General features: G+C 40.6%; 1 protein-coding gene across 2 annotated transcripts in view; it reads left to right on the forward strand.

Moving 5' to 3' along the window:
* The window catches only part of ghrhrb (growth hormone releasing hormone receptor b), a 79,693-nt gene that overhangs the window by 3,084 nt on the left and 51,775 nt on the right, over positions 1–24,834 (forward strand). Inside the window, exon 2 of one of the 2 annotated variants that reach the window (XM_087257580.1) lies at positions 16,696–16,804. In XM_087257580.1, coding sequence (XP_087113706.1) covers positions 16,696–16,804 — 109 coding nt within the window. Of the gene's footprint in view, positions 1–16,695; positions 16,834–24,834 lie in introns of both variants that reach the window. The other variant, XM_087257581.1, reaches the window with a different exon arrangement.

Here is a 24,834-nt window from a genome sequence, read left to right on the forward strand (position 1 = left end):
AGTTTGCATGTTCTCCCCGTGTTCTCGTGGGTTTCTTTCGGGTGCTCCAGTTTCCCCCAGAAGTCCAAAAACATGTGGTATAGGTGAATTGGGTGAGCTAAACTGTCCGTAGTGTGTAGTCATGTGTGTCGTGTGTAGTTGCAGTATGTGTGTCAATGAGTGTATATGGGTGTTTCTCAATGATGGGTTGCAGCTGGATAGGCATCTGGGGCGTAAAACATATGCTGGATAAGTTGGCGGTTCATTCCGCTGTGGTGACCTCTGATTAATAAAAGGACTAAGGTGAAAAGAAAACGAAACAATGAATGACAGTAAAATCACTACATAATTCATCTCCAGAGACACATAGTGTCAGTATAATTATAAAAAAATGCTTCAATCCTGGTTTGTTGACTTAAATCAGGTTTATTTTGTATATTAACATAATAGATGTCCATACAGCAGTGGATATTAACGTGTATCCGTGCAAAAACAGTTTAAGGCTAAACGTCAATGTGCATGCACGATTATGCGCACAAACTTTAAAACATTGTAAATCTATTTCTATTTTAAATAAATTATCAAAGAACTTTCAATCAGTATTTCAGCATGTAGTAGGCCATATTGCCAAGCAAAAATGAAAACTAATAGGAGAAAGCAATTAAGTCTCCAATCATTTTGCACTGTTATGAACACCCAAGTCATGAACATTGCAGTAGGGCTCCACAATATTGGAAAAAACTGACATTGCCATATTTAGTTTTTCTACAATTTTATATACTGTTATATCAATTTATCATTTTACATTGATTGGGATTATTTTGTAGGGGAGTGAATGTGTATAAAACATAATAAACGTTTTGTAAGCATAGATGAATACAAAATGCTCTCAGAAATAAAGGTACAAAAGCTATCCCTGGAGGGTTAACTTTTCAAAAGGTACACTTTAGTAGTTTACAGCTGCACATTACCTTTAGGGTACACCTTTGTACCTTTTAAAATTCATTTTTGTACCTTTAAGGTACTATGAGGTACACATTTGAACTTTTTAGTTTATTAATATGTACTTTTAAGGACTTGTTAGGAACAAAAGGTACTTTTGAAGTGTTTTGACAGCATTGAAGAACAGAAATTCAATATTAGACACCTAAAAAAACACTCTACACTTACTGGCCACTTTATTAGGTTCATTTGTCCAACTGCTCGTTAAAGCAAATTTCTAATCAGCCAATCATATGGCAGCAATTTCATGCATTTAGGCATGTAGACATGATCAAGACGATCTGCTGCAGTTCAAACCGAGCATCAGAATGGGGAAGAAAAGTGATTTAAGTGACTTTGAGCATGGCATGGTTGAAAGAACCAGATGGGCTGGTCTGAGTATTTTAGAAACTATTGATCTACTGGGATTTTCAAGCACAACCATATCTAGGGTTTACAGAGAATGATACGAAAAATTAAAAAATATTCAGTGAGAGGTAGTTCTGTGGACGCAAATGCCTTGTTGATGCCAGAGGTCAGAGGAGAATGGTCAGACTGGTTTCAGCTGATAGAAAGTCAACAGTATCTCAAATAACCACTCGCTACAACTGAGGTATGCAGAAGAGCATCTCTGAACGCACAACACATCAAACCTTAAGGCGGATGGGCTGCAGCAGAAGACCACACTGGGTGCCACTCCTATCAGCTAAGAACAGGAAACTGAGGCTACAATTCACACAGGCTCACCAAAAATGAACAATCGAAGATTGTAAAAACGTTGCCTGGTCTGATGAGTCTGGGTTTCTGCTACGACATTCAGATGGTAGAGGCAGAATTTGGTGTCAACAACATGAAAGCATGGATCCATCCTGCTTTGCATCAATGGTTCAGGCTGGTGGTGGTGGTGTAATGGTGTGGGAATATTTTCATAGCACAGTTTGGGCTCATTAGTACCAAGTGAAAATTGTGTCAACGCCACAGCCTACCTGAGTATTGTTGCTAAACATGTCCATTTCCTTTATGACCACAGTTTACCCATCTTCTGATGGCTACTTCCAGCAGAATAACGCGCCATATCATAAAGCGTGAATCATCTCAGACTGGTTTCTTGAACATGACAATGAGTTCACTGTACTCAAATGGCCTACACAGACACCAGATCTCAATCTAATAGAGCACTTTTGGGATGTGGTTGAGCGGGAGGTTCTCATCATGGATGTGCAGCCAACAAATCAGCAGCAACAGCATGATGCTATCATGTCAATTTGAATCAAAATCTCTGAGGATTATTTCCAGTACCTTGCTGAATCGCCACGAAGGATTAAGGCAGTTCTGAAGTCAAAAGGGGGTCCATCCTGGTACAAGTAAGGTGTACCTAATTAAATGGCCGGTGAATGTATAGTCTTCATTGTATAAGTAATTAATACAATTTTAATTGTTAATTATTACAAAAAGTCTTTGTAAAGTTTATAAACATTAGAATTTCTTGGTTTAAAAACACATCCAAATAAAAAAATTTCACTCTGTTTTGGTTAAACTTTGTGATGACTTTACAAATCATGTTCTAAAATGTGATTTTTAGTTATTACTATCCCAATTCAACATTGCAGAGCCTGCGATGTGGCTATTGCAGATTTGCATATTACAATTTTAATGCTGAAACAAAACATTGTGTTTCCTTTTAGAAATGAACTATTACCAGATTTACCAAACAGTTGATGCACGGGTTGATCATCCTTCTAGTGTCTTGAGGAGCACAGGCTGCAAAGAAGGGCACAAATCAATGTCGTAATTAATTGTAGTTGTTGTTTGGTCCTCCCTCTAATAATATGGCTTTCGTTTCCTGAGTGGAGGTTCATTTCCTATAATAATGATTCCATGTGTTCATGAGCCTCTTCCTCAGAGGCACTGACTGGATGCTATCTGACTGATAACTGGATCCTTATCGGAGAGTTGTTTTTCTGTTTTATTTATCCTATTATCAGATTTTAGGTAACCCTTGCATTTTAGTGCAGAGGTTAGAGCCATCGAAGACAACAGGTGTCTGTTTGCTTAAATGGATAGTTCACCTAAAGCATGAGAATTCTATCATCATTTAATCAACCTTCACTTGTTCCAAACCTGTTGAGTTTCTTTTGTTAAACACAAAAGAGGATATTTGCTAAAGAAAACTTGGAACCATAGATATTTGTATCAAAGTCAACAATTACAGGCTTTCAGCTTTCTTAAAAATCTATAATTTTATACTGTTTAACAGAATAAAGAATCTCATAAAGATTTGTAACCATTTGAAGATGAGCAAATGTTCATTTTTGGCTGAACGATCCTTTTAAATGTCTGAGATATTTAGATATACAGCCATAAAGGGAGGTTTACTACAGTGATGCTGCATTTTCTGGGGCATTTTATTAGTGCAAATTTGTTTGTAGACATATGGAAGCGGCCCTGAACACCATTTATCAGCAGATGTGCTGTAATTGGCTTTGGTGAGATTGGAGATTTGACCTTTTGGGGACCTTTTGTGCCACACGGGTGCAGTCAGAAGTCCTAGTTTGTTTAATTGAAAACAAGCACTTTATTGCCCACGTGTGTCACCAGTGCTGGTGGGATACATTTTTGTTTGTTTGTCTCCCTCCTCAGCACTGCAGTTTTGCAAGTTGTTAGACTGAAATGAAATCTGCTGGAGTGGCATATAGAGTTCTTTCATTAGTTATTTTTCCTTTACACATCTTTTTGTTAGTCCAAGATGAGCCTTGAACTTGGCTTGAACAAAGGCTTTGAAGGAAATGTTATATTATGCATTCAAAATGTAAAATGTTCAGCTTTTTTTCTTGCTCGCTTTCTCCACCCAATTCTGGTGTCTTTTATAGGTGATAATATTTTAATGACGTCCTTTTTTGTCTTTATCAAATTAAATTCACTAACGCGATTTTTCCACAGAAAGCATTTTAAATCCAAGAGCCTACATTAACGTTTCAAATAACTGTATTGAAAATGAAATGGAATACTATGTAATAATGTTCCATCATCATTCGGTATAAGACACTTATGTAAAATGACACTCATTTATTCTGACATGTACATATTACATTTATATAAACAGAAGATAGTAAGTATTCATGCCCATTTTATTATATTGTTAATTGTATAAAATTCCTCTTGCTGACAAATTAATAAAAACTATTGGTTTAAAGATTACTGGCAAAAGTATAAAGATTTAAATATGCAGTTGATATTAGGGCTCCAATGTGACTGTTAAATAGTCTTTCAATATGTAATGAAATGATTATTTTTTAAACTGTGCCTCTATATAATTAAATACTACACTGAATGACATTTCTTAAAAAAAAAGATGATGAGGATTCTGCCATGAATTTCAGAAATTACAAGAATAAACAGAAGGAAATATAGTCACACTTTTAATTACAAAAAAAAAAGTACATGTCAGCCACAGCTGACTGTGATAGAACACAAAGACAATCAATACAAGGGGTCTGTTCTTCGTATGTGGATGACTCATTTAGCTGGATTTAGTTGTTGGCGATTTGACATGATCCAGGATTGCTTCGCTCTTCAAAACTGATAAGAGAGTTGTTACCATAGCAACTGGTCTGGTAGCTCAAACCTGTTCAGGAGCAGGCTCATTTTTATATAAACAGGATTAGGTCGAGTCTTTTCAAGCAAAGGTAATGCTGAAAGTATGTACCGAATGCTGATAATTAATTTTTTATTTTATTTCAGTTGTAACCTACAGATTGAAAAAAAGTTTATAGCATATATATATATATATATATATATATATATATATATATATATATATATTAAATAATTGATCATATTTATTTTTATTTAAATAATAAAAAATATGTATATAAATAAATAAAACATTCTGCACTTCGAAATAAAAGTACAAAAACGGGGTAATACGCCCCAAAGGGATCAAAGTGAACATTTATTAATATGGGCTTTTTAGATACAAATGCCTACTACTTTAAGGTATTTATCCAGCTTTAGTACAGTTTCTGTTAGATAATAGACATGCACGTTATTTGACAGTTTTTTTGTTTGTTTGTTTGTTTGGTTGGTTGGTTTTATAAGGAATAATAATTTATGCAGTTATTTAAATTTTTTGACAGCTAATATGCCGGTGATTTGATGCTTCACAAAATTTGCAGACACCTTTTCCGATATCACAATGCTTTTTTGATGCAAAATTAATGTAAATTCTTTATGCCGATTAAGAAACTAAAATAGGCCTAGACTACTATAATAAAGAAAATTCGCTCTAAATGTAAAACTAAACAACTTGCTAAAAATTCTCGACACATGAAATTGTGAAGCCTGCAGCCCAAAATAAAGGTGTAAAGTCATTGCATATCATATTTAACAAATCATTTACTGCAAATTTTATAGAATTTTGCCCACATGGATAATTGAATATTAATCAGATGATGCCATTACGCAGCTGTGCCATCAGCCAATCGTTGCATTTATCATGATTTCGAGGATTTCTTCATACCTCGCTGAAATGATCTAAAATGATTTGACAGATGCTAACTCTTTTGATCTTGATAACTGATCTCTGGCTAATTTGGTTCTTCAAACAAGTTAATCAGATTAAAATGTCTAAATGAACTGATCTGAAATCGCTGTGTGTGTCTTGAAGGACTGATCTATCGATCCACGAAAAAAGTCCATATTAATAAATGTTCTCTTTGAGCCCCTTAAGAGAAACCACCCCAGTCTTATACTTTTATTTCAAAGTGCAAATTGTATCAATTTTTTTTATATATTTTTAAAACTTGAGTAATCCACGTACGAAGAACAAACACCAGACAAAACACTGAGGAAACACCAGGGCTTAAATAGACAGACTGATAGATAAGAACCAAAATCACGGACAGGTGAAACTCATGAAGTACTATAATAAAAGAAGGAAACAGAACAGGAAAACTAGGTCACACAGGGAAATGCAGAGTCAAGACCTATTTGACAGATGCGATGTAAAGGAAAATGCTTAGGAAAGTTTGCAATGGTGTGTCGTTTTTAAATTCTTTTCACTTTCAGGACTGCACTAAACAGTTGTGCCAATTTACTGTGATTTCAATGCAAGAAACCTACATCTTTTGCCCTTAGATGGCTTATTATTAGGGCTGGGTGTTCTTTCAGATCTTCTGATTCAATTCAGTTTTTAGTCGCAGGCTGTAATTTTCATTTGGTTCTGTTATTGATTAATTTCAGCCACAGACCTATATATAAACTATTTTTGTTTCGGGTACATATGGATACATTAAGACCCATGCATTCAGAATACAGAACGAACACTGGAGAAATATTGATTTACAGCTTCTGAGAAACGGTACTGATTTTGCCACATAAAAAGAGATTAATCAATATTTTTTTTTCCTTTGTTATTGTTTCTTAAAGCTAACATTTACAGTAAACTAAAAAAAATCATTTTTATATCTTAATGGAAACATTTTCAACATTCTCAAGATATTTAAGACATTAAATTAAGAATAAAAATGTCAACACAACCAAGGTGAAGACTTTTAACTTCAAACAAAGTTCATTCAATAATTCATTCATTCAGTTTCCTTTTGGCCTAGTCCCTTTGTTAATTTGAGGTCGCCACAGCGGAATGAACCGCCAACTTATCCAGCATATGTTTAACGCAGTGGATGCCCTTCCAGCTGCAACCCATCTCTGAGAAACATCCATACACACTCGTTCACACACATACACTGCGGTCAATTTTAGCGTACCCATTCAAACAAAGTTAAAAAAAAATCTATTATAGCATATCAATGATCTTAAACAACACTGCCCCTATTTAGCAAACATATTTATTTTCTGCTATTTTATATCTTAAAGAATCTAAATGTCAAAAAACAAAAACAATCATTCAAAATACATATTATTACTTAATATATTTGACGTGCTAAAAAGGTTATTCTGGTGCCGCAGTAAACTAATTTCAGTGTAATTGTTTTACTTGCATGCGGATAAACTTTCTTTTGGTTTATCATTAGCCAAGAATAAACTTTTAGGGTTTATCATTTACTCACCCTCATGTTGGCAGAAACCATGTTGTCTGTCTTCCACAGAACACAAAAGAACGTTCGAGGTTACTAAAGTAACCCTTCGTTCCCCGAGGAGGGGAACGGAAGCACTATAAGTGGATTTGATTGTAAAATCCACGCATTGGGAGGTTCGGTTCAGAAGCTACTCGTCTGAAAGAGTATTGAACGGGCCAATTAAGAATGAATTGGCAGCGCAAGCCTGCGCAGGTGAGCGGCATAAGCAATCAACTGAGTATATAAGCTCACCTGGCGCCAGCAGACGCTATCCTTTTTAAGCTGAAGAGACTTTCAACAGCTAAGGGACAGTCATTATGCCGACGGAGTATAGTGCTTCCGTTCCCCTCCTCGGGGAACGAAGGGTTACTTTAGTAACCTCGAACGTTCCCCTTCGGGGGGAACTTCAGCACTATAAGTGGATTTGATTGTAAAATCCACGCATTGGGAGCCCATTGAAAGCGCCATAATGACTGCACCTTACCAACACCCCCGATGAGGAGATAGTCAAGCAAGCGTGACGCACCCACATCATGGGGGGCGTGGTCCTCCAACGTGTCCCTGGCCCTAATTTATCCTACTTCAACAGAAGTTTTACGGATTTATATATATTTTTTGGGAAGTCGTGAGCATCTAGATAATTCTAGGAAAAACGACAGTACGTTGGGAAGCGTGCAATCCCGATAGGGAGGACGCTGCGGAGGCCATCCGTTACCCAAGGGGGGATAGATGGCAGAATTTACATATGGACTAGCCCTAAAAAGGGGGAGTACGCATAGCAAAAGAGTGGTTAGCGGGGAGGGAAGACACGGGTCCGCCCAGGGGGGGGGGACTTAACCGTGGCTGAATAAGCATATGGGATCGCCTAGTGGGGACCACGCATAGCAGGCACCTTTACCCAAAACGCGGGCTGACCAGCGGGCAGACCTACAACGTAGTGGGCCAGCAAGTGACTCCTCCGCTGAGTCAGTGCTGGGGGCCACGGAGGAATCTGCAGGGCTCACCTGACGGGGAACTTTACTGACAGATAAAAAGGCGCACGTATCTCCGTGTTAGGGAAAATGGCGCAGCAAGCGTGTTTCAACACCCTACCGAATTGTTTCCTCAATCACCAAGGGTTACCTAATACCCTTGAGGAAACCGGCTCCACTCGCAGATTGTAAAACCTTGCAAATGTGTTGGGTGTCACCCAGCCCGCAGCTCTACAGATGTCTGTTAGAGGGGCGCCGCGTGCGCGCGCTCGAGAGGAAGCGAAGCTCCGAGTGGAGTGCGCACGCGCTCTCGGGGGACGCGGCTCATCTCGGCTCTGATAGTGAAAGAAAGGCATCCACAATCTAGTGGGAACTTATTTCGGTACGGCACTTCCCTGCTGCCGACCGCTATAACAGACGAAGAGCTGCTCAGATGATCTAAACTCTGAGTGCGGTCCGGATAATATGCAAAACGCGAACTGGACAATAAAGAAGGGCTGGGTCTGCCTCCTCCGAGGGCAGCGCTTGCAGGCTCACTACCTCGTATTAAAACGGAGTGGTAGGAACCTTGGGCACATATCGCGGGCGGGGTCTCAGGACGTGAGAGAAGCCAGCCCAATTACAGGCACGAGTCACTGACCGAAAAATGCCTCCGGGTCCCCGACCCTCTAATCGAGATCAACGCGACCAGCAGAGCTGTCTTCAGGGACAGAAAGATACTGAGTCGAGGATCGAAGGGATCTGACGCGGCTTGTGTAGCGAGGGCGAGATCCTAAGAGGGCATGAGAGGGGGCGGGGTGGATTAATTCGCTTAACGCCCCTGAGGAACCGGATGATGAGGTTATGCGTTCCCACGGTGCTGCCAGCCACCGCGTTATGAGAGCGGAGATGGCAGCCACGTAACCTTGAGTGTGGAGGGCGACAGCCTGCTCTCCAACTTCTCTCGGCGTAAAGAAAGCACAACGCTGATCTGGCAAATTACGGGGGTCTTCTCAGCGAGAGACACACCATTCAGTGAATAGACTCCACGTCAGGGCATAGGCGCGCTCGGGGAGGGGGCTCTAGCCCGAGTGACGGTATTAGCCACCGCAATCGGAGGTTACCTAAGTCTTCCTCGCGTCTAAAAATCTCTTCAAAGATCGGCGAGGGTGCCAGGTGGTGCCCTGTCCCTGAGAGAGTAGGTGCTCTCTCGAAGGGACTGCCAGGGGAGGGCTATCGCGAGGGAGAGCTCTGACATCCAGGTCCGGTTGAGCCAGAGGGGCGCAACCAGCAACCTGTTTCTCGTCCTCCCTGACCTTGCACAGTAACTGCGCGAGCAGGCTCACTGGGGGAAACGCGTATTTGCGCGTGCCCAGAGGCCAGCTGTAAGCCAGTGCATCCGTGCCGAGAGCACTCGGTCAGGGAAAGAACAACTGGCAATGAGCGATCTCGGGGGAAGCAACAGATCGATCTGGGCTTCCCCGAATCGCGCCCATATCAGCTGAACAGACTCGGGGTGGAGTCTCCATTCTCCAGGACGCAAGGCTGCCGTGAGAGCGCATCGGCTGCACGGTTGAGCTTGCCTGAATATGAATGGCGTGCAGCGATTTCAGCCGTGGATGACTCCAGAGGAGCAGACGGCGGGCGAGCTGAGACATGCGGCGAGAGCGCATACCCCCTATACGGCTGATATACGCCACCGCCGCCGTACTGTCCGTCCTGACCAGCACGTGTTGCCGCTCCAGCACCGGAAAAAAACGGTGGAGAGCGAGGAACACTGCCAACAGCTCCAGGCGATATGCCAATGCAACTGGGTACCTTTCCACAGGTCCGCAGCCGCATGCCCGCAACGCACAGCCCCCCAGCCCGTGTTGGAAGTGTCTGCTGAAACGACAACAAGACTGGACGCCTGTTCTAGAGACACCCAGGCCTGTAGGAACGAGGGGTCGCTCCAAGGGCTGAGGGCGCGGCGACACAGCGCAGTAACAGAGACTCGGTGTGCGCGCGCGTGCCATGCGCGTCTGGGGACTCGATCGTGAAGCCAGTGCTGAAGTGGTCTCATATAGAATAATCCGAGCGGCATGAAGCGGCTGCGGATGCCATATGCCCCAGGAGCCTCTGAAATAGTTTCAGTGGGACCACTATTTTACTGTCGAGCTCTCTCAGACAGTACAGCATCAGCTGAGCGCGCTCTCCGGAGAGGCGCGCTGCCATGGTGACCGAGTCCAGCTCCAGCCCGAGAGAAGAGATCCTCTGCACGGGGGCGAGTTTGCTCTTTTCTCGGTTGACCTGAAACCCCCACAGGTGGAAGTGCCAGAGCACTTTGTCTCTGTGCATAATCAACTGCTCCGAGAGAGGGCAAAATCAGCCAGTCGTAAAGAAATTGAGTATGCAGATGCCCGCGAGCCGAAGGGGCGCTGAGGCACCCTCCGCGGGCTTGGTGAGGACCCGCGGAGACAGAGAGAGCCCGAAGGGGAGGGCTTTGTATTGCCAAGCTCGACCTTCAAACGCAAATCGCAGAAACTGTCGGTGGCGAGGAAGAGTGGAGACATGGAAATACGCGTCCATCAGGTCTAATGCTGCAGACCAACCCAGAGGACGAACGCACCGGAGGATGCGCTTCTGCGTGAGCATTCTGAACGGCAGCTTGTGCAGACAGCGGTTCAAAACGCGCAGATCTAGGATTGGCCGTGACCCACCGCTCTTTTTGGGCACGATGAAGCGTGGGCTGTAAAACCCGCTCTCCATCTCGGCTGGAGGGAGCGGCTCGATTGCATCCTTCGCCAGGAGGACAGCAATCTCCTCTCGCAAGACAGGGGCGGACAGGGGGCTGACCCTGGTGAATACACACCCGTGACTTGGGGGGCCGTTTCGTGGACTGAATCGCATAGCCGAGTCTGATTGTGCGTATGAGCCACCGCGAAGAGCTGGCCCGCGCTAACCAGGCAGGCAGAGCTCTCGCTAATGGACTCATCGCTACAATCGCTGACGTACCAGCAGTGGGGCAGCGCGGAGTGGGTGTGCTGATCCGGGAAGCTCGCGGGTCCCACGGAAAAGCTGGAGGTGAGATATTTGCTCTCACTCCAACCCGAGCTCCGGAGGGGAGGCTCGAGGGGTGGGAGAAAGGAGACCGTCCTCCCAGCGCTCGTGAGCCACTGGCGAAACGCACCGAATCTGCAAGCTAGAAAGCATAGCGTCCCAGACTGGCAGATTTCGGGCTGTCACATCTGGGGAAGTGAAAAGTGCCCTTTCATAATGTTTTCATGGCAGTAAAAAGTGCCGTTGGAAATGGGGCCCCGCCCTCCAGCGGGGAAAGAGCAAGTTCCCTCTTCTCCAGATGGCCTGTCCCAGGGGCGCTTCGCGGTCCGTTGCCGGACTTAGCGGCGTTCTGGGCAGGGGGGCTGCCTGCTTCCGAGGTGCCCGACGCGCTCGCTTCGCCGGAGGCGTGTGCGGGGGCGGAGCAGCTCTCGTAGGCGGGCGCCTTCGGCGAGGAGCAGGTATGAATGGCACGGCGGGCGGAGCGGGCTACGGACCGCCGATAAGACATCACCCACCAACTGCTCTCTCACCGCCTTGAATTCCTGGGTGAATTCACAGACAGTGTCGCCGAACCTGGCTGGGGATATGGGAAAGTCAAGAAAGCGGACTTTGTCGACTTTGCGCATATCAGCCAGGGGTGGCGCTCCTGGACCACTAATGTGGACATCGTCCTCCCCAACGCACACGCAGCGGACTCAGTAGTCCGAAGAGCTAAGTCGGCGGCGGTGCGAAGCTCGTAAGCCTGGGTTGGACCCACCCTCGTGCAGCTCGGCCAGCGCCTGCGCTTGGTAGCGCTGGTAGGTGGCTATCGCATGCAAGGCGGAAGCAGCCTGGCCCGCAGCTATGTAAGCTCTAGCTCCGAGGGAGGTAGATAACTTACAGGCTTTGGATGGGAGATGAGGCGGACCCCGCCAAGAAGAGGCGCCGCGCGGATTTACCGCCATCGCGCACTCAACCTGAGGAATCGCCACATACCCCCTGGCTGTTTCACCGTCAAGAGTGGTTAGGGTGGAGGAACACGCAGCACGAGCAGAAAAAAGTGCTTTACAAGACCGCGTGAGCCTACTGTGCACCTCCGGGAAGAAGGGAACGCCCCTCTAGTCGGTCCGGCCGCGGAGCTGGGGGATAAACCATCTCCAACCCACGGCCGAAGCAGCCCGGGAAAGCACGGCTAACATGTCCGTTTCAGGATCCGTAGTGACAGCGCTCACCAGCCCGAAGGGGGCGAGCGGGTCTGGATCATCATCGGACAATGAAAGCCCACCCTCCGATGCCGCGGTGGACATCTGGTCTCCGGTGTCATCGGGCGTAAGGGCTACCATCTGTTAGACGGATCGCTTCCCCCGCCCGAAGCTTGGATAGAGCGCTTAGAGGAGCGGGAGGTCCACGGGCCCGTGGGCGACGGATTATCTCTCGCTGAAACCCTCAGATCTGCCCGAGTGCCCGCTGCAGAGCAGGGGACAACTGGGGTGGTTCACCCTTTTGCAAAGGCTAACCGCGATCTTGCGCAACAGTCATGGCATCGCAATGACGACATGAACTGCCCGCGAGCAGCGCATTAACATGCTGGACCCCCAGACATGCAACGCAGTGCCCGCGCCCATCATCCGAGGACAGGAAACCACCGCATCCAGAAACGCACAGTCGGAGCGCCGTCCTGATAAGGACGTGCTGCACGACTGTGTTGCTCTTTCTGTGAAGTTTGCAACTTTATACGCACCGCTCTGGAGGACCGGACCCAAAGAACGCCAGGCAAGGGAGAAACCCAGCTCGACCGTCTGCCACTGCGTGTACACACTCTGGACCGGGAGAATGCTCTCGTTCGCTCAGAATCGCTGGTCACAGCAGGAGGAACCCTCATCGACTCGATCAGAAAGTCTCTGAAGCGAAAAGGATAGCGTCTGCTGGCGCCAGGTGAGCTTATATACTCAGTTGATTGCTTATGCCGCTCACCTGCGCAGGCTTGCGCTGCCAATTCATTCTTAATTGGCCCGTTCAATACTCTTTCAGACGAGTAGCTTCTGAACCGAACCTCCCAATGCGTGGATTTTACAATCAAATCCACTTATAGTGCTGAAGTTCCCCCCGAAGGGGAACTCAAAATTAACGAAATCAGGCATACTCATTTACTCTCAAAACTTGTTTAGTGCCGGTTAAGTGCAAATTACATCAAATTTAATTGAACCTCAGGCATGTTGTGACTAAATGTGATTTAAAAAAAAAATGTATTTAAATTTTCTTTAAATGTCTTTCACACTTAGATATTGCTTGACAGTATTAGCAGGTTTGGCATGCTGTCCCAGGAAAGAGCATTGAGCCCAGACTTGCGCCTGGTCAATGAGCATATAAGTGAGTTCGAGATCAGGTAGGTTTCAAGAGCTCCCCCTGCTAAAAGGAGGAAAAGTAGGAGATGGGGTGGAAGATTCTTTCAAAAATGAAGATAAGGTAGTAGGGCGAAATTGCTGTTTATTTTAAACTTGGCAGCGAAGGAAAGAGTACTGAATAATCAGACTCAAGTAAAGGTACCATTACTTACCCAAAAATGTGGTGCAAGTTTGCCTTATTCCAAAATGAATAAAATTCATTTATTTCATCAACATTCTACACACAAATACCCCACAATGGGAATGTGAAAAAAAGATTTTTTTTGAAATTGTTGTAAATTTATTATAAAAAAAAAAAAAAACTAATAATACCTGTGGATAAGTATTCACAGCCTTTGCCGTGAAGCTCTAAATCGAGTTCAGGTACATTCTGTATCTAGTGATCATTCTTGAGATGTTTCAGCTTAATTGGAGTTCACCTGTGGTAAATTCAGGTGATTGGACATGATTCGAAAAGGCATACACCTGTCTATATAAGGTCCCAGGGTTGACAGTGCATGTCAAAGCACAAACCAAGCATGAAGACAAAGGAATTGTCTGCAGACCTCCGAGACAGGATTGTCTTGAGGCACAAGGACAGGGAAGGTTACAGAAAAATGTCTTCTTCTCCGAAAGTTCCATTAAGCACAGTAGCTTTCATCATGCATAAGGGAAAGATGTTTTGAACCACCAGAACTCTTCCTAGAGCTGGCCGGCCATTAAAGCTGAGTGATCAGGGAGAAGGACCTTAGTCAGGGAGGTGATCAATAACCCGATAGTCTCTCTGTCTGAGCTCCAGCATTCTTCTGTGGAGAGAGGAGAACCTTAAAGAAGGACAGTCATCTGTGCAACAATTCACCAATCAGGCCTGTATGGTAGAGTGACCAGATGGAAACCACTCCCTGTTTGGAATTTGCTAAAAAGCATATGAAGGACTCTCAGACTATAAGAAACCAAATTCTCATCTCTGATGAGACTAAAATTGAACTCTTTTGAGTAAATGCCAGGTGTTTTGTTTGGAGAAAACCAGACACTGTTAATCACCAAGCTAATACCGTCCCTACAGCGAAGCATGGTGGTGGCAGCATGATGCGGTGGGGATGTTTTTCAGCAGCAGGAACTGGAAGACTAGTCAGAATAGAGGGAAAGATGAATACAGCAATGTACAGAGACATCCTGAATGAAAACCTGCTTCAGAGTGCTCTTGACCTCAGACTGGGGCGACGGTTCATCTTCCAGCAGGACAATGACATGAGGCACACCACCAAAATATCAATGATGTGGCTTCACAACAACTCAGTGAATATCCTTGAGTGGCCCAGCCAGGGCCCAGACCTAAATCCTATTATACATCTCTGGAGAGATCTGATAATGGCTGTACATCGTCGCTTCCCATCCAACCTGATAGATCTTGGAATGGGCAAAAATTCCCAAAGACAGGTGTGCAAAGCTTGTGGCATCATATTCAAAAAGACTCGAGGCTTTAATTGCTGCCAAAGGTGCATCAACAAAGGATTTAGCAAAGGCTGTGAATACTTATGTACATGCATTTTTTCAGTTTTTTTTTATTTTTAATAAATTTGCAGCAGTTTCAAAAAATTTCACATTGTCATTATGGGGTATTGAGTGTAGAATTTTGAGGAAATAAATGCATCTAATCAATTTTGGAATAAGGCTGTAACATAAAAATGTGGGAAAAGTGAAGCACTATGAATACTTTCCAGATGCACTTATGTCACTCTGGTTGAAGCAAATATATATATTTTTACAAATGTTTTGAATCGCTTCTTTCTATTTACAGCCAATAGCTCTGTTTGACATTTGAAGCTTTGCAAATAATTTGCACAAACAGCTATGGTATTGAATAAAAGCTAATATCTAAAGAAACAAAATGACACACTAACCCAAGAAGCTGTATAATAAAATGTAATTATTTAGCTTTTTCATAAGATGTGCATTTAAAGCTGTATATATATATTTGAAAGCAGTTTTCCATCCTTAAGAATCCGGCTCTTTTAAAGAACTGCAAGGCATGTTTGTGAGAGAGTCTTTTCTTTTATTGTACAAATGCACTGTACTGTATGTCACCCTGAGAAAACTTCTCTAACTCATCCGCTTCCCCTCCTCTCTTATCTCACCTGCCAGCAGGCGACAGAGGTCACCAAAACCAACAGCGCAACCATCTGTTCTGGTTTAGAATTTTGAGAAAACACAAGCACTAACAAGCACTCGCAGGCAAACAGACGAGCAAACACGCAGAGTTTTCTAAATACAAACAGCCACAAACAAATTCACTCACTCGCTGCAGCAACTTGGGGCCTGAAAACACGCATACCTGTTTGCTTGAAGTGAAAGGGACATAAACACACGTCAAGCACCCACTGACTAATTTTCAACGTTGCTTGGAATGTTTAGCTTTATTTCCATGCTCACGTCATTCTACGGATTTGATTTACACATCACTGATATGACACATGGATGCCTGAAGCTTCCCTCTAGAATAAATACAACTCCCTTTTTCTGGTATTGTTATGATTCACCAGCTCTGTTTTCCTTTGGAGATACGTAGGCCTGTTTCAGGAACTTCTGAATTTGTTTCCACAGCTCGTTCCATCATAACCTCGGGCTTAATCGGATCATTAGCATTCACCCACCTCTGACTCTCTCTCTCATTCCTCTCTGGAATAAGTGGGTGGCCATTACAGGTCCTTTTTTGTGCAGCTAAAGAGGTAAAACCAAAGCAACTTTTTTCTTTTATGTTGTGGATTAGACAGCGTCCCAACACATTTGGCTATATGTTCATTGTCTCCTTATTTTTCTCTCTGTTGTCTTCGTAATGCATTTATTTGTAGAAAATGATGGCAAGAGGCTCAAATGGGTTCAATGGCTGCTTCAGAGATAATGAGATTTTGCAGACTAATTTTGGAGTGTGGCTGGGGCTTATTGACGAGATGCTTGCAAGTCTCAGTCTGATAAAGATTTAGATCCCTTTTGTGGATGTAGGATTCATTTCGGAACTGTTAACAGCAAAATAACTGTTATAAAATCCATGTTATCTAGCTGCCGTGGAACACAAATGGAGTTAAATGAATGTTCAAGCTGTTGGCAAATAGTATTTGAAATGCTTGTAAGTGTTTTTATTTTCTCCCTGATTTGATTGTCTGTTTGACTTAACGGCAGGTGACTGAAATTGTGAAATTGCTCTTTCACTGAGCTTCTCTAATGGGCTCAGCATGTTTATGCGCTTTCTTGATAAGTGCTGCATTTTGTAATTTCACACTTTTTTTTTCTTATCATCATTCACAGGTGGAAACGATTCATCCTGCGTGTGCTCTGGTGGCTGCGCATATGAAGGCTCAAGAGCAATGCAATGCAACACAAAGACAAGAGTCCCAGAACAGAAACAACGTCACTGGTGAGCTGAGCCATCTGTACCATGTTACAGTATTCCTTACTACTTTACACCTCTTTATGTCCTAGTGTCACACAGTGGGATTACAAAAATAACAACCTTTTTAAACACCCCTGTGGCTTGTTGCATGAAGTTTGCTGAACAAACAATGACGCTGTGTTTACAGTAGAAGGTTATTTGTTTTTAAGTGGTGAGCCAGAGTGTATTTTTAAGGCTTGGCTGTGTTTTTAAGCTGCAAAGCAATGTGTGTGCATGCTTCATTTGTAAAAAAAAAATCAAGTTGTATTTTCATATCTTACTTTGATTATGCACTACTTAGCTAGCATGAAAATGACTGTCATATTTACTAGTTCCTCCAAAAACCCACCCTCAAAACCTCTGATTGGTCAGCTGACATAATGTGCTGTGATTCACGGATTGGCTCCATGTCACCAGAAAAAGCGTCATACCTCCACAAGCACGCACGTTGCCTCTGCTGTGTAAATACTGTTTGTCAGAGTAGCTCTTAGGCGTATCAGTTTGAGCCTAAATCAGATTGAATATGACACAGAGGACACAGCTTACACCTGCTCTCTAAAATAAAATCAGACAAGTGTCTTTTACATCCTCAGAATAAGCATGTGTAAGTAATATGAAACGTTCACATATCTCTTATGAGTTTGTATTTGAAATGTAGAACGTAGGGAAAGCACCCGTATAGAGAGACACTGTATCACTGCTGAAGATTGTGGCTGTTTACAGGGGTTTGACTGATGAATATAAATTTGTAGCTAAATTGTTAACAGTGCCAAACAGCATTTCCCTGTGTTTACATCCATGTTTACGTCCTTGTTGCAACATACCGTTAACAATAGACTGAACTGGGAGAGATTCTGGAAGCTGTTCTTTGTCAAATGCTATACATATATATATATATATATATATATATATATATATATATATATATATATATATATATATATATATATAATTTATTTATTTATTTTTTTTTTGGAGCATAATTAAGATTAAATTGTAAGCACTTCTCTCTTTATTTTATGTCTTTTGCAATCCCAAATACAGAAACAGAACACACTCTTTGGAAATAGCAGCATTTGGCCTCTAGCCACGCCCCTGCGCAGGGTAAATACGCATAACCTGAAGCGTTTGTGATCTCACTAACCTGGATATATTTTTTGTAGTCCCCAAACTTCATTCGCTGTAGGTTTTGTTAAGCTAACTATGTAAAAGTCTATGTAAACTTTGAACTTTTTACATTCAGAGATATTATGTTCACACCGCTAAATTACACATGAACTAAAGTTTAAAATGTGATATCGTAGTTTACCAACATTTTAGACTGAAAAAACTCCTTGTTTACACTTGCATTTTTATTGCGCTTCAGAAAAAGTCTGTGTAATCTTTATACAAACTAAAATGCATGATACATGACCATATATTTTCACTGCACATGCATGTATTTTGCTGGCATTGATACTTGCGGTATACCTGTTATATTTTGGTCATGATGAGAGGAACTTGACGACTTGACAAGCTCTAATACACTACGGCCAATTTAGTTTTTTCAATTCACCTACAGCACATGTCTTTGGACTGTGGGGGAAACTGGAGCACCTGTAATAAGCTACCGTTCTGCCTTTTCTAAAGATTAAAGGGATAATTCACCCAAATATTACAATTCTGTAATATTTATTCACCTTTCACTTTTTTTCAGCCCATTATGATTTTCTGTCTTCTGTAAAAGACAAAAGAAAATATTTTGAACAAAGCTGGAGACCTGTTACTTCCCATACTATCTATTTTTCCTACCATGGAAGTCAACGGTTACAGAACTATCTTCAAAATAACTTCTTTTGTGTTCAACAGAATACAGAAAATCTGTATATCCACACACATATGTATAGGTATAAATATATGGCTAGACAAGGTAGTTATAGGATGCAATCAAATGAAGAGTTTTAGTAGATTAAAGGCAGAACTGTTCAATTCTGCCTAATGTTGAGGGGTGAGGATCATCTAAAAAGATCAATACTACTCATTTAATTGCATTTTCTTTTGGCAGTGATCAAAGGATAATGAATAATATTTTAACCACGATTCTGTTCACTACAGTTTTAAGATGCATCGCACATATTTCTAGAGGTTTACTGCTTTTCAGAGGCATTTAGTTTTTTAGTTTTTTCCTTAAAAGCTGAGTTAGCTTTGTAGGACACTTTGAATGGGCAAACATACACATTTATGTTGTCATTTTAACATATCGTTTTTTAGAAGAATATAGCTTTCCTTTTTTAAGTTTTATTTAGGTTCATCCTAGTGTATTCTTGCAGAAATATTGCTTATTTAATAGAAAACAAACCTTCCAGGTTTCAGTATATCTGATAACGTACAAATAAAAAAACCTTATGAATTTGTCTTTCTTTGTTAAATAAAATTGATTCCAATAGTTTTTTTGTTTTGTTTTTCAGTTTTTTTTAGTATCCTCCATAGTGACCTCTGTACCACCCTTACTAATCTTGTGAAATTAGTTTGGACACCCAAATGATCTCTTGGGAACTCTAAAGGCTCTATTTTACTCTAGGCGCAAAGTCTAAAGTGCATGGTACAAAAGCATTAAGGGCTTGTCTGAATCCACTTTTGCTATTTTAAGGACCCAAAAATATACTCTGTGCCGCTGTGAATGGTCTAACAGGGTTGTGCTTATTCTCTTATTGTGTTAAGAGTGTGTTTTGAGTATAACGTGCATTAAACCAACCAGAGTCTCATCTAACATTCCCTTTAAGAGTCAGTTGAGTCGTGCCATGGCACATTTCATGCGCACATTACATTACATATTTACATGCGCACTTTGTAAGTAGAAAGACTGAATGGACGAACTGAATGCTTGACTTGTGTGAAAACAGTTAAGCAGACCATCTGCAGCTTGACGATAAAGAATGAGCCTCCTCCATTCGACCTCTTTACTTTAACTCTTTATCCCTTTGGTGGATAAGGAAACGGAGTTGTACGCACTCCACTGAAGACATATTTGCCTACATATTTAATTTTGTTTGTTAAGCACAAAGAATAAAATATATGCTGGATAAGGTGGCGGTTTATTCCGCTGTGGCGACCCATGATTAATAAAGGGACTAAGCCGAAAAGAAAATGAATGAATGAATATATTTTGTAACATATTTTTAACCTTTAATTTAAATTTTTTTGTAAGATATTTGTGTATTGCTGTACATTTTGTGCGTATTAAACAATGTGTCTACATTTGAACCCACAAAGGCGCATAACTAATGCTCTCAGTGCTGGACTTTAGATCTGCGTTTAGATGGTCAATGGTGCATTCTATTTCTGTTCTTCAAAATAGCAACGCGCCAACAATGCACCTTAACATACCTCCTTTTTAGACCAGCCCATGAGTCCACAAAGTTGTGCAAATGGATTTGCTATTTAAACAACATTGTGCAAAACGTGAAAATTACTGTTGCATTGGTCTGAAAATATCAACAAATCGCACAAACATGTCTTGCACCTTATTGTGCTGGGTGTATGTTAGTGCCCTAAGAAACAATATAACATATATTTAGTCTGAGGTCGATATCTTGAATATTCATTGCTGTTTAAATAAATTTTTTTTAATTAAATATACACAATCATACCCAATATCTTTTGATGTGCAAATGATTCTCTTTCCAACTGAGTGCCTCCAAACAGTGGAGTGGACTGAAAATGACAGTAACTTATTGTGTTAAACCAATATTAATTATTTTATTAGCTGGATGCTGTATCTGAATGCTTGAAGTAATTGTGTAGACTTCAAGGAGACCTGCATTATCATTTGTCAGTGTTGACATGCAAGCCATTTTTAGTACATCTTATCCTCATACAAGGCTTTCTGGATTAAAACCCAATGCACCTTCATAGGAATTGGCATTCAAGTAATATTCACGACCACATCTGTTTATAAAATGATGTGTGATTTTTTTATTATTATTTTTTTTTTCAACAAAATAATAAAAAAAAAATGTAATTGTGCATCTTCCAATTTCTCAAGAGACTGTTCAATGGAGTAAGACATGATTCAGGCTGTGTTTCGTAACTGCATTTAAAAGTGTACAGAAGCAGCCTCTGAGGGCATGACAAATGCTGATGAGACAATTTAATTGGTGGTATTCATCTAAAAAATTGGAATGGAAATGTTTACATGTTTCCAAAGATAAGTAAGCTTTCTATACACTGAAATGAGCGAGCTTGTAAAATATAAATTATATGATACATTGATACATTAATACATTTTAAATGGATAGTTCACTCAAAAATATAAATCCTCCCATCATTTACAGTAATCAGCCTTCAGTGGCAAAAGAAGCCTTCTTGAACACAAAAAAAGGTGAAATTTTGAAATGCTGTTATCCATTGCCTTTCGCAATATTTTCTCCCGTCTTTGGAAGTTGATGGCTGCCAGCAACCAGCAATCGTCAATATACAGTATCATTTTGTGTTCAACAGAAGAAAGAAACTAACAACAATACATGTGGAACAATAAATGCGAAAAGTATTTTTCATTTTTGGGGGGAACTATCATTTTAAAATGTTGCTATTTACAATCCTAGAATGTAAAAGTCTTTCTAAAATGTGTGTATTATGATTGAATGGTTTATTCATTCATTCATTCATTCATTTTCTTTTTGGCTTAGTCCCTTTATTAATCTGGGGTCACCACAGCAGAATGAACCGCCAACTTTTCCAGCAAGTTTTTATGTAGCGGATGCCCTTCCAGCCGCAACCCATCTCTGGAAAACGGTTTAATGGTTTAAATGTTTACATACATACATATAATATGTAAACTCACTGGCCACTTTATTAGCTTTATTAGGTAAAACCCCCTTTTACCTTCAGAACTGCCTTAATTATTTGTGGCATAGATTCAGCAAGGTACTGGAAATATTTTTCAGAGATTTTAGTCTATATTTACATGATAGCATCACGCACGCATGATGCAAATCTCCCATTGCACCACATCCCAAATGTGCTTTATTGGACTGAGATCGGGTAACTGTGGAGGCCATTTGAGTACAGTTAACTCATTGCCATGATCAAAACTCCTTCAAAAATCTAAGATGATTCACGCTTTATGACATGGTACGTTATCCTGCTGGAAGTTGCCATCAGAAGATGGGTACACTGTGGTCATAATGGGATGAACATGGTCAGCAACAATACTCAGGTAGGCTGTGGTGTTGACACAATGCTTAATTGGTACTAATGGGCCCAAAGTGCCAAGAAAATATCCCCCACACCATTACACCACCAGCCTGAACTGTTGATATAAGGCAGGATGGATTTATGCTTTTATGTTGTTGATACCTAATTTGACCCCACCAACCACATTTTGCAGCAAAAAAATCAAGACTCATCAGATAAGTTAACTTTTTCCAATTTTCTACTGTCCAATTTTGATGAGCCTGTGTGAACTGTAGCTTCAGTTTCCTGTTCTGAGCGGACCGGAGTGGCTCCTGGTGTGGTCTTCTGCTGCTGTAGCCCATCCGCCTCAAGGTTGGATCTGTTGTTCATTCAGAGATGCTCTTCTACATACTTCAGTTGTATTGAGTGATTATTTGGGGTACTGTTGCCTTTCTATCAGCTCAGACAAGTCTGGCCATTCTCCTCTGAACTCTGGCATCAACAAGGCATTTGTGCCCACAGAACTGCCTCTCACTGGATATTTTCTCTTTCAGACCATTCTCTCTAAACCCTAGAGATGGTTGTGCATGAAAATCCCAGTAGATCAGCAGTTTCTAAAATACTTAGACCAGCTTGTCTGGCACCAACCACCATGTCATGTTCAAAGTCACTTAAGTCACCTTTCTTCCCCATTCTGATGCTTGGTTTAAACTGCAGCAGATTGTCTTGATCATGTCTACATGATTAAATGCATTGAGTTGCTGCCATGTGATTGACTGATCACAAATTTGCATTAAGGAGCAGTGTACCAAATAAAGTGGTGGTGAGTGTATATACATATAATATTTACATAGTTATAATATATATTAGTACTTTTAAATAATATTTTATACCCAATTTGTTTTAAAGAGCTTCAAAATGGAAATATTAATATATAATTTATTCATTTTAAGTGCCATTTAGAGAATTAATATTAATTAATAATATTATATAATACTTATTAGTAATAGTACTGTTATAATTAATGTGAATATACAGAAATACAAGAAATTTTAGTTGCTCTGGCTTTAGGTGTGTTTGAGTAAAATGTTGATATTTGTCTTATTCTGTAAAGGAAACTTAAAAAAACAAATGATTATATAGAGGCCTTTTAAAAATTTATTTTGTTAGTTGCGGGTTATTAAAAGTATCTGGAATGTCTTGTTTTGTTATTTTTACCTATTGTAGTTGAAGGATTTTTAAGCAATATTCATAGGAAATGTCATCAGTTGTTCACAGAACCAAAGCTATATATATATATATATATATATATATATATATATATATATATATATATATATATATATATATATATATATATATATATATATATATATATATATATATATATATATATATATATATATATATATATATATATATATATATATACAGTATATATATATATATATATATATATATATATATATATATATATATATATATATATATATACAGTATATATATATATATATATATATATATATATATATATTTATATATATATATATATATATATATATATATATATATATATATATATATATATATTTATATATATATATATATATATATATATATATATATATATATATATTATTATTATTTTTTTTTTTTTGATTTATTTATTTATTTGTTCGTTTATTGTGTTTATTTATTTTAAATATCCAATTAATTGTGCTCTTTAAACTGCAAAGTAGACTGTTTATTGTGAACTGCTGGACCGCCAGATAGCATTCTTGTGGTGCCATCAGCCAATTAGCTTTGTGAAGATGCAATTTAGTGTGGCTCCAGAGTAATTAATCATTTATGCCTCATTTATTGGCTCAAAGCAAACTGGCTGCTAAATTGAGCCAGAAAGCTAATGGACAGCTTTTACCAGGTGTTAGACCTCGCTGGGCCAATATGACAGAATGGCTTTAGTGTGTTCGAGAACTGGGGTTCAGACATACCGAGAGCTTTTTACAACGAAGCAGTTCAGGTGTAAGTGCTGCCCTTGAGTTGAATAAGAGTCCACATCGCGCTGTTGCTTGCTGCTCCACATAGACTTTAATTAACAGTGAGCGTATAGAGGGGAGGAGGGCAGGCGCCACGGCCCTCGTTTGATGTATTACAGAGCAGCCTGGGCTTGACACTCGGTTGGAAAGCAAAGAGGCAGAGCGGATCCCACTGACCACTTCTTAAGAGTCGGTCAATCAGGTGTGGGTTGACATTTTCTCTTGCATGAAATTACTGTATGCAAGGATATGGGATACATATATACTATGCAATTTCAGCCTGCAGAACTGTGGATGTGTTGCACAAGTTTTTTGCATGATACATTTTTGATCCTTAATTGTTGTGTTGTTGCATTACATTACATTGTTACATAGCTAACAGCCAGTACTTTTTCTGTAAGTACTTAATTTTTTATATACAGTCAAAGTTAGTGGATTTTTTTTCTTCAAATATTTCCCAAATGATGTTTAACAGAGCAAGACATTTGTTTACAGTATTTCCTGTAATATTTTTTTTTCATTCCGGAGAAAGACTTATTTGTTTTACTTCGGCTAGAATGAAAAACTGCTTTTACATTTAAAATTATATTTCATGGTCAATATTATTAGCCCCTTAAAAAACATTGTTTTTTATTGTCTACAGAATAAACTATTAGGTCGAGAAATGTTTTGAAAAAAATCTTTGCATTAAACAGAAATTGGGGGAAAATCTAATAAAACTAAAGGGTATCAATGATGAAAATCAACTTTTGTAAGCTGTTTGGACAGAACTGTTTGTATTTAGTGTGTCCACTGTCAAATTGAAATTATATAATGATATAAAAG

This window comes from Danio rerio, chromosome 6, assembly GCF_052040795.2.
Source record: "Danio rerio strain M-AB ecotype USA chromosome 6, GRCz13ab, whole genome shotgun sequence".
NCBI lineage: Eukaryota > Metazoa > Chordata > Actinopteri > Cypriniformes > Danionidae > Danio > Danio rerio.